At 45.9% G+C, this 13,953-nt stretch overlaps 1 protein-coding gene across 1 annotated transcript in view; it reads left to right on the top strand.

The window, feature by feature from the left end:
• Window positions 1-13,953, top strand: part of GALNT14 (polypeptide N-acetylgalactosaminyltransferase 14) — a 531,963-nt gene that overhangs the window by 482,024 nt on the left and 35,986 nt on the right. The window contains exon 10 of the mRNA XM_073556362.1: window positions 8,681-8,807. Coding sequence (XP_073412463.1) covers window positions 8,681-8,807 — 127 coding nt within the window. The remainder of the gene's footprint in view (window positions 1-8,680; window positions 8,808-13,953) is intronic.

Raw genomic sequence — 13,953 nt, 5'->3', positions numbered from 1 at the left:
CCGTGCTGTTCCTCACAAGGACTGACGGAAAAAGCCGAGCGCTGTGCTCCACAGTCCTGTCCTGAATGGAGCGGAGGTGCACATGCTCGGCATCCTCTCCTTTCATTGTCTATGGGACTGGAGATTACAGCTCCCGTTTCTTTCCGCCAGTCCCATCCAGAATGAATGGATTTGCCCCTGAACATGCGCTCCTGCACTCCAGGGGGGCTAATCTTGGGATCGCTGGGGATCTCTATAGATAGGGAATAGCTTGATTTTGGGGAATATTTCTTCCGGACCTGGTCTCAGCCTGTGCTGATGCCGCCTATTCCCAAGGACAAGTCTCGGGTATGAATGTCTGCTCTTTCCGGCCTCCATGACGAGGCTTTTCTCTTGCTCCCGTATTGCAGGTGAGATGCCTCTTTTCATCTGTCTCTGGCAGATAACTCTGTCTAATCCCCTCGGCCTCCTCCTTGTGATTAGTGCCAGGTCCTGTTATCTCCACTCTCCGCTTCCCATCTCGATGCCTCACAATCTGCACTAAACTCCATGTCCATAATTCTACAACTAGGTTGACGTCCTGTCCCCGCTTCTCATATCAAATCTCCCGGTGCGTTTCTCATTTAATTCTGTATTACTTACAAAGTTCTCTATTTCTCCTCTAAACATATTTTTTTTGTACTTTTTTTTCCTAATGTTCTTAAAGGGATTTTTCTCCTTGGTCCCGCAATTTTATTTTAATGCGTTACCTAAAAAAACTAAAGCTGATCCCAGCAATCACTCCTAATACTCAAGAGCGGCCAGCAGATAGTGTTCAAATTCTATGCAGTGCCCCCTCAGGGGAAAAGAAGTATTACACGGTACCAAAAGGAATTGATGGAACATAACCAGTCCTTCACACAGAAACAAGTCGACCATTGCCCCACATACCCTGAACTTGGCCACGGAGAGAAGCTCATGTTTCAGTTTATACTTAAGCCACGACTCCTTGCTCTCATAAGAAACTTAAAGTGAACCTCCGCCCCTTACCATGATGCTGTGCAGATTCATTTCTCATTGTGCTCCCTCTTCATTACACAAAGCTCTGAATCCCCTTTTAGACAGTTATATTATCACATGCAGTGCCTTGCAGTCACCACCAGAGGGAGCTCAGGAGCTTACTGCATTCTGTCCTATTATGGAAAGCAATGTCTTCCATTTGCTCTTGAGCGCCCTCTAGTGGTGGCTGTAGAATATTACTTTTCAGTACAAACGCTGATATAATTTCCCAAACGGCAGGATACCGTTTGAGCCTGGTGATCAGTTTGTGTCTTTGCTATGCCTATTTTCTTGTCCTTTATTGGGATTTCTATGCTGCGGCTTATTATTCAGCACCATGATCCTAACCTTGTATCATGGGTCCTTCTCCAATATCACACAATCAACAGAGCGAGGGAAGTGTGAACATTCCCAAGACCTTTATTATAGGCAAAACTAAAAGGTCCATAAACAATCCACCATACTGAGGATACAATAGTCCCGAACACGAATGCAGTTCAGTAACAGGATGAATGTCCAAGGAGATGAGAGTCCAATAATCCAGCAGACAGAGAATAAATGGGTCCATTTGCTTCCCCTTCTCTCTGACGTACCGACTTCACACAATCATCACCACACATGGTCTGACTTGTCCAGCCCTGTCCTCCCCAGCCCCCTCCTTATGTCCATGGGTAGTCAGACAGGTTGGGGCGGTTTTCAGGCCTCCCAGACCTGACAAAGGTGCCTTGGGGATTAAGGCACCACAGGGGGGTTCATCAAGAGACATAGATACAGTCAGGCTGCAGACAGTAAGTGAGCTAATTCAATTATCAGACTTTTGGATGGTAATTGAGACTCTAGACAATATGGGGAATACACAGAATGATACAGGGCAACAAGAGAACACTATGGAAGTCCATAAAATATAAATAGGCACAAAATGATACCCACATAACATATCACACCATCACACCTTGGGCCAACAACAAACTACTTCTATTTCTTGACTACTATTTCTGAAACTTCTAGTTCTTCTCTCCTGGCTCTGACCCCTTGGATATATCCCAGCATGCATTTTTCCTGCTACCACCTGGCGGCTGCTTTGGGTACTGCACCTCGGTGTATCCAGAGCTGAACTGGATACATTGTTTCACTCCTTTGTCACAAGATCTGATACATTATTTCATTCTTTGTCCATGTAGGGGATTTGGAACTTTGTATCAGAGATTATATTAGCTGTGCTGTAGATTAGTTCTCATTTAGGAGCAGTTATTTGATTTTTAGAGGGTGGCGGTACCTTGGTAGTTCCGCGTAGGTACTTTGTTAGTTACAGGACGTCTCCATCCTATTAATTTGACACGGCCTTGATTGAGTTCAATGGGATTGTGCATTTCCTCTGTGAATGGACGGCACTTGCCATATTAAGTAGCCTATTTGTGTATCACATTTTGCCCGGGCTTACAGATTTAATGAGATGGAGCTGAAGGAAAACTCAATACCCGTCTGTATCTGTCTGGTGAATGTGACAAGAGCACAAATACAAATGGAATTACTTAGAAACAGAACCGTGTCTGGTGTCAGGAGGAGAAGCCTTGCATGACTGAGCCAGAACAAGCCCGGAGTTTAGACGCTGACACTTTCTATTATCCGGCACAATCGAGGAGCAGACAGCAGCGCTCCAGCTGGTAACATCGCCGCAGAAGCTTCCGGAGAGCCCTGATAGACACCGCCATATTCATCCCCGAAACCGGTGCACGAGATCAGTTTCATCTGAGTAAAGGCATTAATAATGGGAAGAATTGCAACCACCCCCCCCCAAGACCCAAGTTAATGCCCCATAAATACTCAGACTTCACGGTTCAGCTATGAAAATGCTAATTTACACAGAGGAAGAATATTTATTTCAGAAAGGAAACAATAGATATTTCTGCGCAGAAAATAAGTATTTCTAATTACTAATGGAGGCAGATGTATAGTCAGTGGTTTGGGCTGTCATAACTCTATATCTGCTGCTGCTGTTTTCCAGTGACCTTAGGTGCAATACCAAGAACGACCACTTGGTGCGCTATTAAAAAATGGATTACCTCAGAAGAGACGATCAGCTGGTTGTCCAAATCAATGCGCTCTCAGCGCTCGGACCACTCCAGGCAGACGTCCAGCAATACAAGAAAAAGAGACTTAGTCAGATCCTGGAGGAAATTATTTAGAAAAATCTTTATTCCTCAGAAAAAAATGATCAAACCAACATAAACTGGGTCAGAAAGCATCACACTAATACTCTGTGCTGCTGGGGTCCCTGCTTGACCTACCATCACTGTGTGACCTCCCTGCCGCTGTGTCCTCACTAACTCCTCTTCTAAAATACTCTGTGCTGCTGGGGTCCCTCCTCCCTGCCGCTGTGTCCTCACTAACTCCTCTTCTGAAATACTCTGTGCTGCTGGGGTCTCTCCTCCATCTACCATCACTGAGTGACCTCCCTGCCACTGTGTCCTCACTAACTCCTCTTCTGAAATACTCTGTGCTGCTGGGGTCTCTCCTCCCTGCCGCTGTGTCCTCACTAACTCCTCTTCTGAAATACTCTGTGCTGCTGGGGTCCCTCCTCCATGTACCATCACTGTGTGACCTCCCTGCCGCTGTGTCCTCACTAACTCCTCTTCTGAAATACTCTGTGCTGCTGGGGTCCCTGCTCGACCTACCATCACTGTGTGACCTCCCTGCCACTGTGTCCTCACTAACTCCTCTTCTGAAATACTCTGTGCTGCTGGGGTCTCTCCTCCATCTACCATCACTGTGTGACCTCCCTGCTGCTGTGTCCTCACTGCTCTTCTGAAATACTCTGTGCTGCTGGGGTCCCTGCTCGACCTACCATCACTGTGTAACCTCCCTGCTGCTGTGTCCTCACTAACTCCCCTTCTGAAATACTCTGGGGTCCCTCCTCCACCTCCCTGCCGCTGTGTCCTCACTAACTCCCCTTCTGAAATACTCTGGGGTCCCTCCTCCACCTCCCTGCCGCTGTGTCCTCACTAACTCCTCTTCTCCCTCTCATTGCCATTTCCTCACATCATAGACTGCCCCTTCACATTCAGCTTTTCCCTGATTCACATCAATATGATTTGACAGGTTAGTGCCTCTAACAAAATCAACGCACTCATCTCCTCCAATACTGTACTGCTGTGGGTCCCTTATACTTCCCTCTCATTCCCATTCCTTTCCTTATATCATAAGCCTGTCTCTGTCATATGTAGCCATGTCCGCATTCACATCATCACATGAGGGGACAGGTCACTGCTTCCCACAAAATCAACACACTCCTCTTATTAAATTCTCTGCATTGCTGGTGGTCCCTGATTCCTTCCTCATACTATGATTTACCTTTCATTCTCTTTGTATTGTAAAACTGCTCCTGTCATCATTCGCATCATCACGTGTGGACAGGTCACTGTCTCCCACAAAATCAACACATTCCACTCATTACATACTCTGTACTGCTGGGGTACATTGATCCTTTCACTCTCAGACTATGATTTCCCTCTTGTTCCCGATCCTCTCTATACATCTTAACACTATTCCTGCCACATGCAGCCCTGTCATTATTCACACGATATGAGTGGATAGGTCACTTTCCTCAACAAAAGAAGCACACTCCTATCTTTACATACTGTGCACTGCTGGGGGACCCTGATATTTCCTCTCTTAGACTATGATTTCCATCTCATTCTCGTTCTTATATTGTAAGCTTTGTCCCTGTCATATGAAGCGGTATTCTCATTCACGTCATCTCATGAGTGCACAAGTCACTTTCCCCCACAAACTCAACACACTCCTTTCATTAAATACTCTGCATTGCCGAGAGACCCTGATTCTTCCTCTCGGACTTTAATTTCCCTCTCATTCTGGTTTTGAAAGACTGCCCATGTCACATGCACCATGTCCTCATTCACATCATCACATGAGTGCACAGGTGACTTTCTCCCACAAAATCAACACCCTCCTCTCAATGCAAACGATGTACTGCTAGAGGACCCTTAAACTTCCTCTCTGACTATGATTTCCCTCCCATTCCCATTTCTCTCCTTTTGTTGTAAGCCTGTCCCTTTCATATGCAGCCATGTCCTAATTCACATTATCACATGAATGGACAGGTCACTTTGTCCCACAAACTCAACACACTCCTCTCATTAAATACTCTACTGCTGGGGTACCCTGAGATCTCCTTTTCCAGACTATGATTTCCCTCTCATTTTCCTCACATTGTAACACTGCCCCTGTCATATGCAGTCCTGTCCTCATTCACATCATACCATAAGTAGACAGGTCACTTTCTCCCACAAAATCATCCTCCTCCACTTCTGCTGCTGTCATCATTCCAGTAATCTAATTACATACATACTGCGGTATTCCATTCGTTTCTGTGCCAGAAATTGCCCGGGAAGGCTCCTTTGCAGATGTGAGCAAATCTCAGGCCTGATCACGTGGCTTGGTGGGTAATACGTTATTCTTGCCGACCAGCTGTCAGCAGCCACCGGCGGGACGTTATATTTCAGAGAGGTGATAGGGCAACGGTTTCTTTATTGAGAAGTTGATAAATAAAATATGTCTGGCGGTCACAGATATTTATACATCTCCTCTCCATGATGCTCGGTCTCTGACTGATGAAAATAGGCCAGTCGCCCTGTCGCAGCCGGCAGACGTATCGAGGGTGACAGATTGGTTTATATACCAGGCAGAATATATGAAAATCTCACTCCGCCTAATCAGTTTTTCCCTTCCGTATTTTTTTTTTCCCTTGGAATGTATTGACTCATCAAGTGGAAGTGTCCTCCTCTGGGATCCCGGAGCCATTATGTGCCCGTTATCTGGCGCTCTGCATCCACGCAGTCAATATTCTGATTGAATTTCAAGCCTCTGGCGAAGCTCCGTGCTGCTTTTCTCCACCTTTTGTTTTTCATTTTTCTTTACAGAAGTACCGAGCGCGCTCCACACCTCCCGCACGGTATCACTTATTATCACATTCTCACATTCACACGGGAAACTTTCTGCAGCACAAAAGTTACTTTTCTGCAACTCCGGCAGATCGCAACATTCCGAGATTTATCGCATTGCTGCATGTCAGGGCGAGAAAACACAAGAAAAAGGCTGCGCCAATACACATGGTGTAAAAAAACAGTCGCAGGTGACAAGAAAGAGAAAAGATGAGCCCCTGCCCATGATTACAGACACTGGCGGAACTAGATTCCGATGGGCCCCGGTGTGAAATTTTAACCTTGGGCCCCTGTCTGCATGTTGGTCACATGTATAAGCCCCCTGTGACGTTCTAGATCCTGTAAAGACATTCGTGTTGCCCCTCATATTGTAATATTGTCCTCCATCTTGTATAAATGTCATCCATCCTGGGCCCCTTGCAGTAATAATGTCTACCATCCTTCTTGCCATAGTGTCCCCCATCCTGAGTCCATTTCTGTAACAATGTTCCTTTCATGGTCCCTTCCTGATGTAATGTCCCCATCCTTGCCCCTTCCAGTAATATATGTCCCCCATCCTGGGCCCTTTCTGGTATAATATCCTCCATCCTGGCTTCTTCCAGTAATATATGTCTCCCATCCTGGGCCCTTTCTGGTATAATATCCACCATCCTCGGCCCCGTTCGGTAATATTGTCCCCCATCCTGGACCCCTTGCAGTAATGTCCAACAACCTTCCTGCAATAATGTCCTCCATCTTGAGCCCCTTTCTGTAACAATGTTCCTATCATGGCCCCTTCCCGGTGTAATGTCCCCATTCTGGCCCCTTCCAGTAATATATGTCCCCCCATCCTCGGCCCCCTCCTGGTATCATGTCGCAGTTCCTGGGCCTATTCTTTAACAATGTTCCCCATTCTACCACTGTTCTTTAACATTAAAAAAAAACAAAAACATTCTTGTCACCTTCCCATGACATGTGGTGTCCTCTTCTGTAGCCGGTGCTGAGGTTGGTAGCTGACATTGGTGGTTATGCTGTGCGCCGCCTGTGACTGACATGCCAAAGTCGGCTTCTGCAGCTTTCTATGCATGTGCAATTATTAAATAATAGTGAATCTTGTCGCACAGCTGGACGTACATGACACAGGAAGTGGAGGAAAGCACAGAGAGAGGTCCCCTCTTTTTAATAAATAATAATAATAAAAAAATAGCTTGGGGTCCTCCTATATTTGTTAACCAGCCAGAGTAAAGCAGACTACTTGGGCTGGTATTTCAGGCTGGTAGGGATCCAATATCCATGAACCTTACCAGCCTGATAATACCAGACCACAGCAGACTGCTTACCTTGGATGGTTAGCAAAAATAGTGGGATCCCCTCCAAAAAAAAAATAGCATGGAGTCGTCCTATTTTTGTTAACCAGTCAAGGAAAAAGCAGACAGCTGCGGCCTGGTATTATCAGGCTGGCGAGGCCAATGGATTTTGGCCCTCACCAGTCTAAAAATAGCAGCCCGCAGCCACCCCACAATCGGCGCATCCAAAAATACACCAATTGTGGCACTTTACCCGGCTCTTCCCACTTGCCCTGTAGTGGTGGCAAGTGGAGTTCATATTTGTGGGGTTGATGTCACCTTTGTATTGTCAGGTGACATCAAGCCCATGCCTTAGTAATAAAGATGCGTCTGTAATACATCTATCCATTACTAATCCTATAGTTACATGGTAAATAAAGACACAGCCAGAATAAAGTCTTTTAATTGAAATAATGACACAGACTCCTTTAATAGATCTTAATTAAACCATGCTTGCTGCATCACCTATTCCACGGATGCCCTCGTCTCCTGGAAGAGAATTAAAATAAAAAAGCAACAATATCTTTACCTGTCCGCCAAGAAGATATACATACTGTCCCACGACGAGTCCAGCTCTGCCACATCTGAATGCCTTTGGCTGAATGGTGGCATTATGCCACCACTCAACCTGACATCTAGACACAGCAGAGCTTGAAGATGATCACCGGAGATAATTCGGTCCTCGGCGGTCACGTGCACTGCAGTTCTCGCGGTCAGCTCATCGCGAGAACTGCAGTGTACGTGAACTTCCAGCTGAAACAAGGTACGACATTATTTAAATTAGTACACATGCGTAGTAAGCTGCATTCCTGCACTTAATACGCATGTGATGCGGTTTTACTGCATCTAAAGATAGTGAATGGGTAATTTATGCAGCGGAGACCATAAATTGACATGCTGCGGTCCGGAAAGACGCACAGCATGTCCATCTCCACAGGGAAGCCGCTGGAGGCGTACATTTGCAGCGTCCAACCAGCAGCATTTACTGACTGTGGGAACATATCCATACAGGCTAATTAAGGTTTGAAACCTTGGTGAAAGTAACTAGAGCACACAAACCTCCAAGGGTGCCCAAACTTTTGCACATTTTCCATTTTGTAATTTTTAAGATGAAAAAATATTTATGACAAGTGACACTTTTATTTTGTCAGATTTTTTCTGCTTCTGTTGGGAGGATTGTGTGTCACACAATGTATCGGTGTGCGGCGCTGCGTCCTGTGTCTGTAGATAAGGTATTACTGCAGTCAGGAGGGGATCCGCTACATTGAATTTCCAGTTAGGTTTTGATTAGGTTTCTTGTGTTACACACCCGGCATAATCCGCGGCGCGCAGGGATCTGATATCAGGTATTTCTAAGCTGAATGTAATGTTTTTCAGAAATCTCATTCCGCGTCTGGATGTGCGGAGGGAGTCTGGAAATTATACCCTGCAGCCGAGTGGGACACGTATTTCGGAAGAAGCATCCTTATGTCTTTCCAGAGGGGAACGCCAACACTTACATAAAGTAGGTAGAGTGTTTTCTCTGCGGATAATGAAGAAACTGCCTAGGGAGGCGGCTGTAGATTATTTGCTTTTGCAGGCGTACGGCGTATCTCCGTGTAGCATCGAAGCTGAAATTGATTTTTTACCCAGTGTGACACTGTTAATTAAGAAATAGCAACATCTAGAAGGCAATCTCTCCTTGTCTTATCTGGGAAAATGACTAGGCTACAAGATAACAATCCATAGCGCACAAGCCCATGTGACAAGAGTTAATATGGTGTTTCACATCATATCTGTCTTTTCATGCAAATGGTGGCCGCAGATTTAAAAGCACCGCAACCGGCTTTTCTTATGTCTTCCTATGTCAAAATGTGTGCAGAATGTATCACCACAGGGCAAAGTACCAGATACAGTCCTATAGTCTTCAGCCCGGGGTATATAGTCCTCAGCCAGGGTATATAGTCCTCAGCCCAGGGTACATAGTCCACAGCCAGGGGTATATAGTCCTCAGCCCAGGGTACATAGTCCTCAGCCAGGGGTATATAGTCCTCAGCCAGGGTATATAGTCCTCAGCCCAGGGTACATAGTCCACAGCCAGGGGTATATAGTCCTCAGACAGGGGTATATAGTCCTCAGCCCAGGGTACATAGTCCTCAGCCAGGGGTATATAGTCCTCAGACAGGGGTATATAGTCCTCAGCCTGGGGTATATAGTCCTCAGCCCGGAGTATATAGTCCTCAGCCCGGAGTATATAGTCCTCAGCCCGGAGTATATAGTCCTCAGCCCGGAGTATATAGTCCTCAGGCCGGGGTATATAGTCCTCAGGCCGGGGTATATAGTCCTCAGGCCGGGGTATATAGTCCTCAGGCCGGGGTATATAGTCCTCAGGCCGGGGTATATAGTCCTCAGCCCAGTGTATATAGTCCTCAGCCGAGGGTATATAGTCCTCAGCCAGGGGTATATAGAACTCAGCCCGGGATACATAGTCCTCACCACAAGGTATCTTGTCCTCAGCCCGGGGTATATAGTCCTCAACCTGGGGTATATAGTCCTCAACCTGGGGTATATAGTCCTCAGCCCGGGATATATAGTCCTCAGCCCGGGGTATATAGTCCTCAGGCCAGGGTATATAGTCCTCAGCCCGGGGTATATAGTCCTCAGCCAGGGTATATAGTCCTCAGCCCAGGGTACATAGTCCACAGCCAGGGGTATATAGTCCACAGCCAGGGGTATATAGTCCTCAGCCCAGGGTACATAGTCCTCAGCCAGGGTATATAGTCCTCAGCCCAGGGTACATAGTCCACAGCCAGGGGTATATAGTCCTCAGACAGGGGTATATAGTCCTCAGCCAGGGTATATAGTCCTCAGCCCAGGGTACATAGTCCACAGCCAGGGGTATATAGTCCTCAGCCCAGGGTACATAGTCCTCAGCCAGGGGTATATAGTCCTCAGCCAGGGTATATAGTCCTCAGCCCAGGGTACATAGTCCACAGCCAGGGGTATATAGTCCTCAGACAGGGGTATATAGTCCTCAGCCCAGGGTACATAGTCCTCAGCCAGGGGTATATAGTCCTCAGACAGGGGTATATAGTCCTCAGCCTGGGGTATATAGTCCTCAGCCCGGAGTATATAGTCCTCAGCCCGGAGTATATAGTCCTCAGCCCGGAGTATATAGTCCTCAGGCCGGGGTATATAGTCCTCAGGCCGGGGTATATAGTCCTCAGGCCGGGGTATATAGTCCTCAGGCCGGGGTATATAGTCCTCAGCCCAGTGTATATAGTCCTCAGCCGAGGGTATATAGTCCTCAACCTGGGGTATATAGTCCTCAACCTGGGGTATATAGTCCTCAGCCCGGGATATATAGTCCTCAGCCCGGGGTATATAGTCCTCAGGCCAGGGTATATAGTCCTCAGCCCGGGGTATATAGTCCTCAGCCAGGGTATATAGTCCTCAGCCCAGGGTACATAGTCCACAGCCAGGGGTATATAGTCCTCAGCCCAGGGTACATAGTCCTCAGCCAGGGGTATATAGTCCTCAGCCAGGGGTATATAGTCCTCAGCCAGGGTATATAGTCCTCAGCCCAGGGTACATAGTCCACAGCCAGGGGTATATAGTCCTCAGACAGGGGTATATAGTCCTCAGACAGGGGTATATAGTCCTCAGACAGGGGTATATAGTCCTCAGCCCAGGGTACATAGTCCTCAGCCAGGGGTATATAGTCCTCAGACAGGGGTATATAGTCCTCAGCCTGGGGTATATAGTCCTCAGCCCGGAGTATATAGTCCTCAGCCCGGAGTATATAGTCCTCAGCCCGGAGTATATAGTCCTCAGGCCGGGGTATATAGTCCTCAGGCCGGGGTATATAGTCCTCAGGCCGGGGTATATAGTCCTCAGGCCGGGGTATATAGTCCTCAGGCCGGGGTATATAGTCCTCAGCCCAGTGTATATAGTCCTCAGCCGAGGGTATATAGTCCTCAGCCAGGGGTATATAGAACTCAGCCCGGGATACATAGTCCTCACCACAAGGTATCTAGTCCTCAGCCCGGGGTATATAGTCCTCAACCTGGGGTATATAGTCCTCAACCTGGGGTATATAGTCCTCAGCCCGGGATATATAGTCCTCAGCCCGGGGTATATAGTCCTCAGGCCAGGGTATATAGTCCTCAGCCCGGGGTATATAGTCCTCAGCCGAGGGTATATAGTTCTCAGCCAGGGGTATATATAACTTAGCCCGGGGTATATAGTCCTCACCACAAGGTATCTAGTCCTCAGCCCGGGGTATATAATCCTCAACCAGGGGTATATAGTCCTCAGCCTGGGGTATATAGTCCTCAGCTGAGGGTATATAGTCCTCAGCTGAGGGTATATAGTCCTCATGCCGGGGTATATAGTCCTCAGCCCGGGGTATATAGTCCTCAGCTGAGGGTATATAGTCCTCAGCTGAGGGTATATAGTCCTCAGCTGAGGGTATATAGTCCTCAGCCCAGGGCATATAGTCCTCATGCCAGGGTATATAGTCCTCAGCCAAGGGTACACAATCCTCAGCCGAGGGTATATAGTCCTCAGCCCAGGGCATATAGTCCTCATGCCAGGGTACATAGTCCTCAGCCAAGGGTACATAGTCCTCAGCCGAGGGTATATAGTCCTCATCCCGGGGTATATAGTCCTCAGCTGAGGGTATATAGTCCTCAGGCCGGGGTATATAGTCCTCAGCCCAGTGTATATAGTCCTCAGCCGAGGGTATATAGTCCTCAGCCAGGGGTATATAGAACTCAGCCCGGGATACATAGTCCTCACCACAAGGTATCTAGTCCTCAGCCCGGGGTATATAGTCCTCAACCTGGGGTATATAGTCCTCAGCCGAGGGTACATAGTCCTCAGCCGAGGGTATATAGTCCTCAGTCTGGGTATATAGTTCTCACCCTGAGGAATATAGCCAAAATTACATTTTTGGGGGCCATTGCAATAAAGTGCAATAACAGGCAATCAAAACATCGTATCTACCCTATACTGACCTGAAGAATCGTATTATCTGGTCAGTTTTACCGTATAGTGAACATGGTAAATAAAAATCCCAAAAAAACTATTGTAGTATTGCCCTTTTTTTTTGCAATTTCATCGCATTTGGAATTTTTTTTCCATTTTCTAGTGCACTATATGGTAGGACGATTGGTGGCATTCCAAAGTTGAATACAAACCCTAATACGGCTATGGTGATGGAAAAATAAAAAAGTTATGGTTTTGGAAGAAGGGGAAGGAAAAACAAAAAAGGAAAAATATTGGCACAAATTTCAGCTCAAATCTGCGCCTGCTCAACAGCTCCGTCTAGTGGCAGCTCCAGCGCGCAGCTTATATATGCAGGAGATTTGGAGCTCTGTATCAGGAACACAAAGCTCCTATGGATCGTTTTATATCTAAATAAGACGAAAAAAGTAAATAATTTTTAGGAATAGGCGTTCAATTAGACGAAGGACGGAAGTCAGAATGAACATAGGAAAAATGGATCTTATCTCCTCCGTTCACATCCAAAGCAGATCTATTCTAGAGTACGGAGGGCTGTGAGATCTCGGCTTTTCGTTACGTGTCGAGCATTTAAAACCTACAAAATCCCCATATCTCAGGTCACAATCAGGAGAAGTTTACCTTTTCTTTAAGTGTAAATAGAGAAAAAAAAAGTTGGAAGTTGGATTTCAAGACTTTTCAAAGTTTTTTTAAAACTTTATCAAATTGTAAAATGTGCTAAAACATTGTACCAGACTGTAAAATCCGATAATTCTGCAGCATTAGTTTACAATATAGAACTTTACAGGCCAAAAATATTGAAAACAAATACACTCCAGTTCATATATCAACCATATCGATGTCTTCACTCCCCTGCAGAGGCTCATAGCAGAGGGATCACAGAGTATTAATGATGAAGTAGTCACCAGAGCCGGCGATCTGAGGCTTTACTGCATCTGATAATTAATGTCTGAGAAGGGAACAGAAGCTGCATGAGTAATGAAGAAATGCTCATCTACATCCCTGCTCCTAGATTCCTACTAAGTTCTGCCGTGATTGTGTCACTGATTAACAAAAGCTACAAAAAATGGCACCAGTCATGAGTATAACACCCATCATCACAAAACCAGAGCTTATGGGGCAGTATAATAGTAGTTATATTCTTGTACATAGGAGCAGTATTATAGTAGTTATATTCTTGTACATAGGAGCAGTATTATAGTAGTTATATTCTTGTACATAGGAGCAGTATTATAGTAGTTATATTCTTGTACATAGGAGCAGTATTATAGTAGTTATATTCTTGTACATAGGGGCAGTATTATAGTAGTTATATTCTTGTACATAGCTGCAGTATTATAGTAGTTATATTCTTGTACATAGGGGCAGTATTATAGTAGTTATATTCTTGTACATAGGAGCAGTATTATAGTAGTTATATTCTTGTATATAGGGGCAGTATTATAGTAGTTATATTCTTGTACATAGCTGCAGTATTATAGTAGTTATATTCTTGTACATAGGGGCAGTATTATAGTAGTTATATTCTTGTACATAGGAGCAGTATTATAGTAGTTATATTCTTGTACATAGGGGCAGTATTATAGTAGTTATATTCTTGTACATAGGAGCAGTATTATAGTAGTTATATTCTTGTACATAGGGGC

This window comes from Dendrobates tinctorius, unplaced genomic scaffold (assembly GCF_039654945.1).
Source record: "Dendrobates tinctorius isolate UK_male_01 unplaced genomic scaffold, ASM3965494v1 ptg000232l, whole genome shotgun sequence".
Lineage (NCBI taxonomy): Eukaryota > Metazoa > Chordata > Amphibia > Anura > Dendrobatidae > Dendrobates > Dendrobates tinctorius.
The sequence above is the reverse complement of the archived record's forward strand: the minus strand, read 5'-3'. Positions and strand labels throughout refer to the sequence as shown.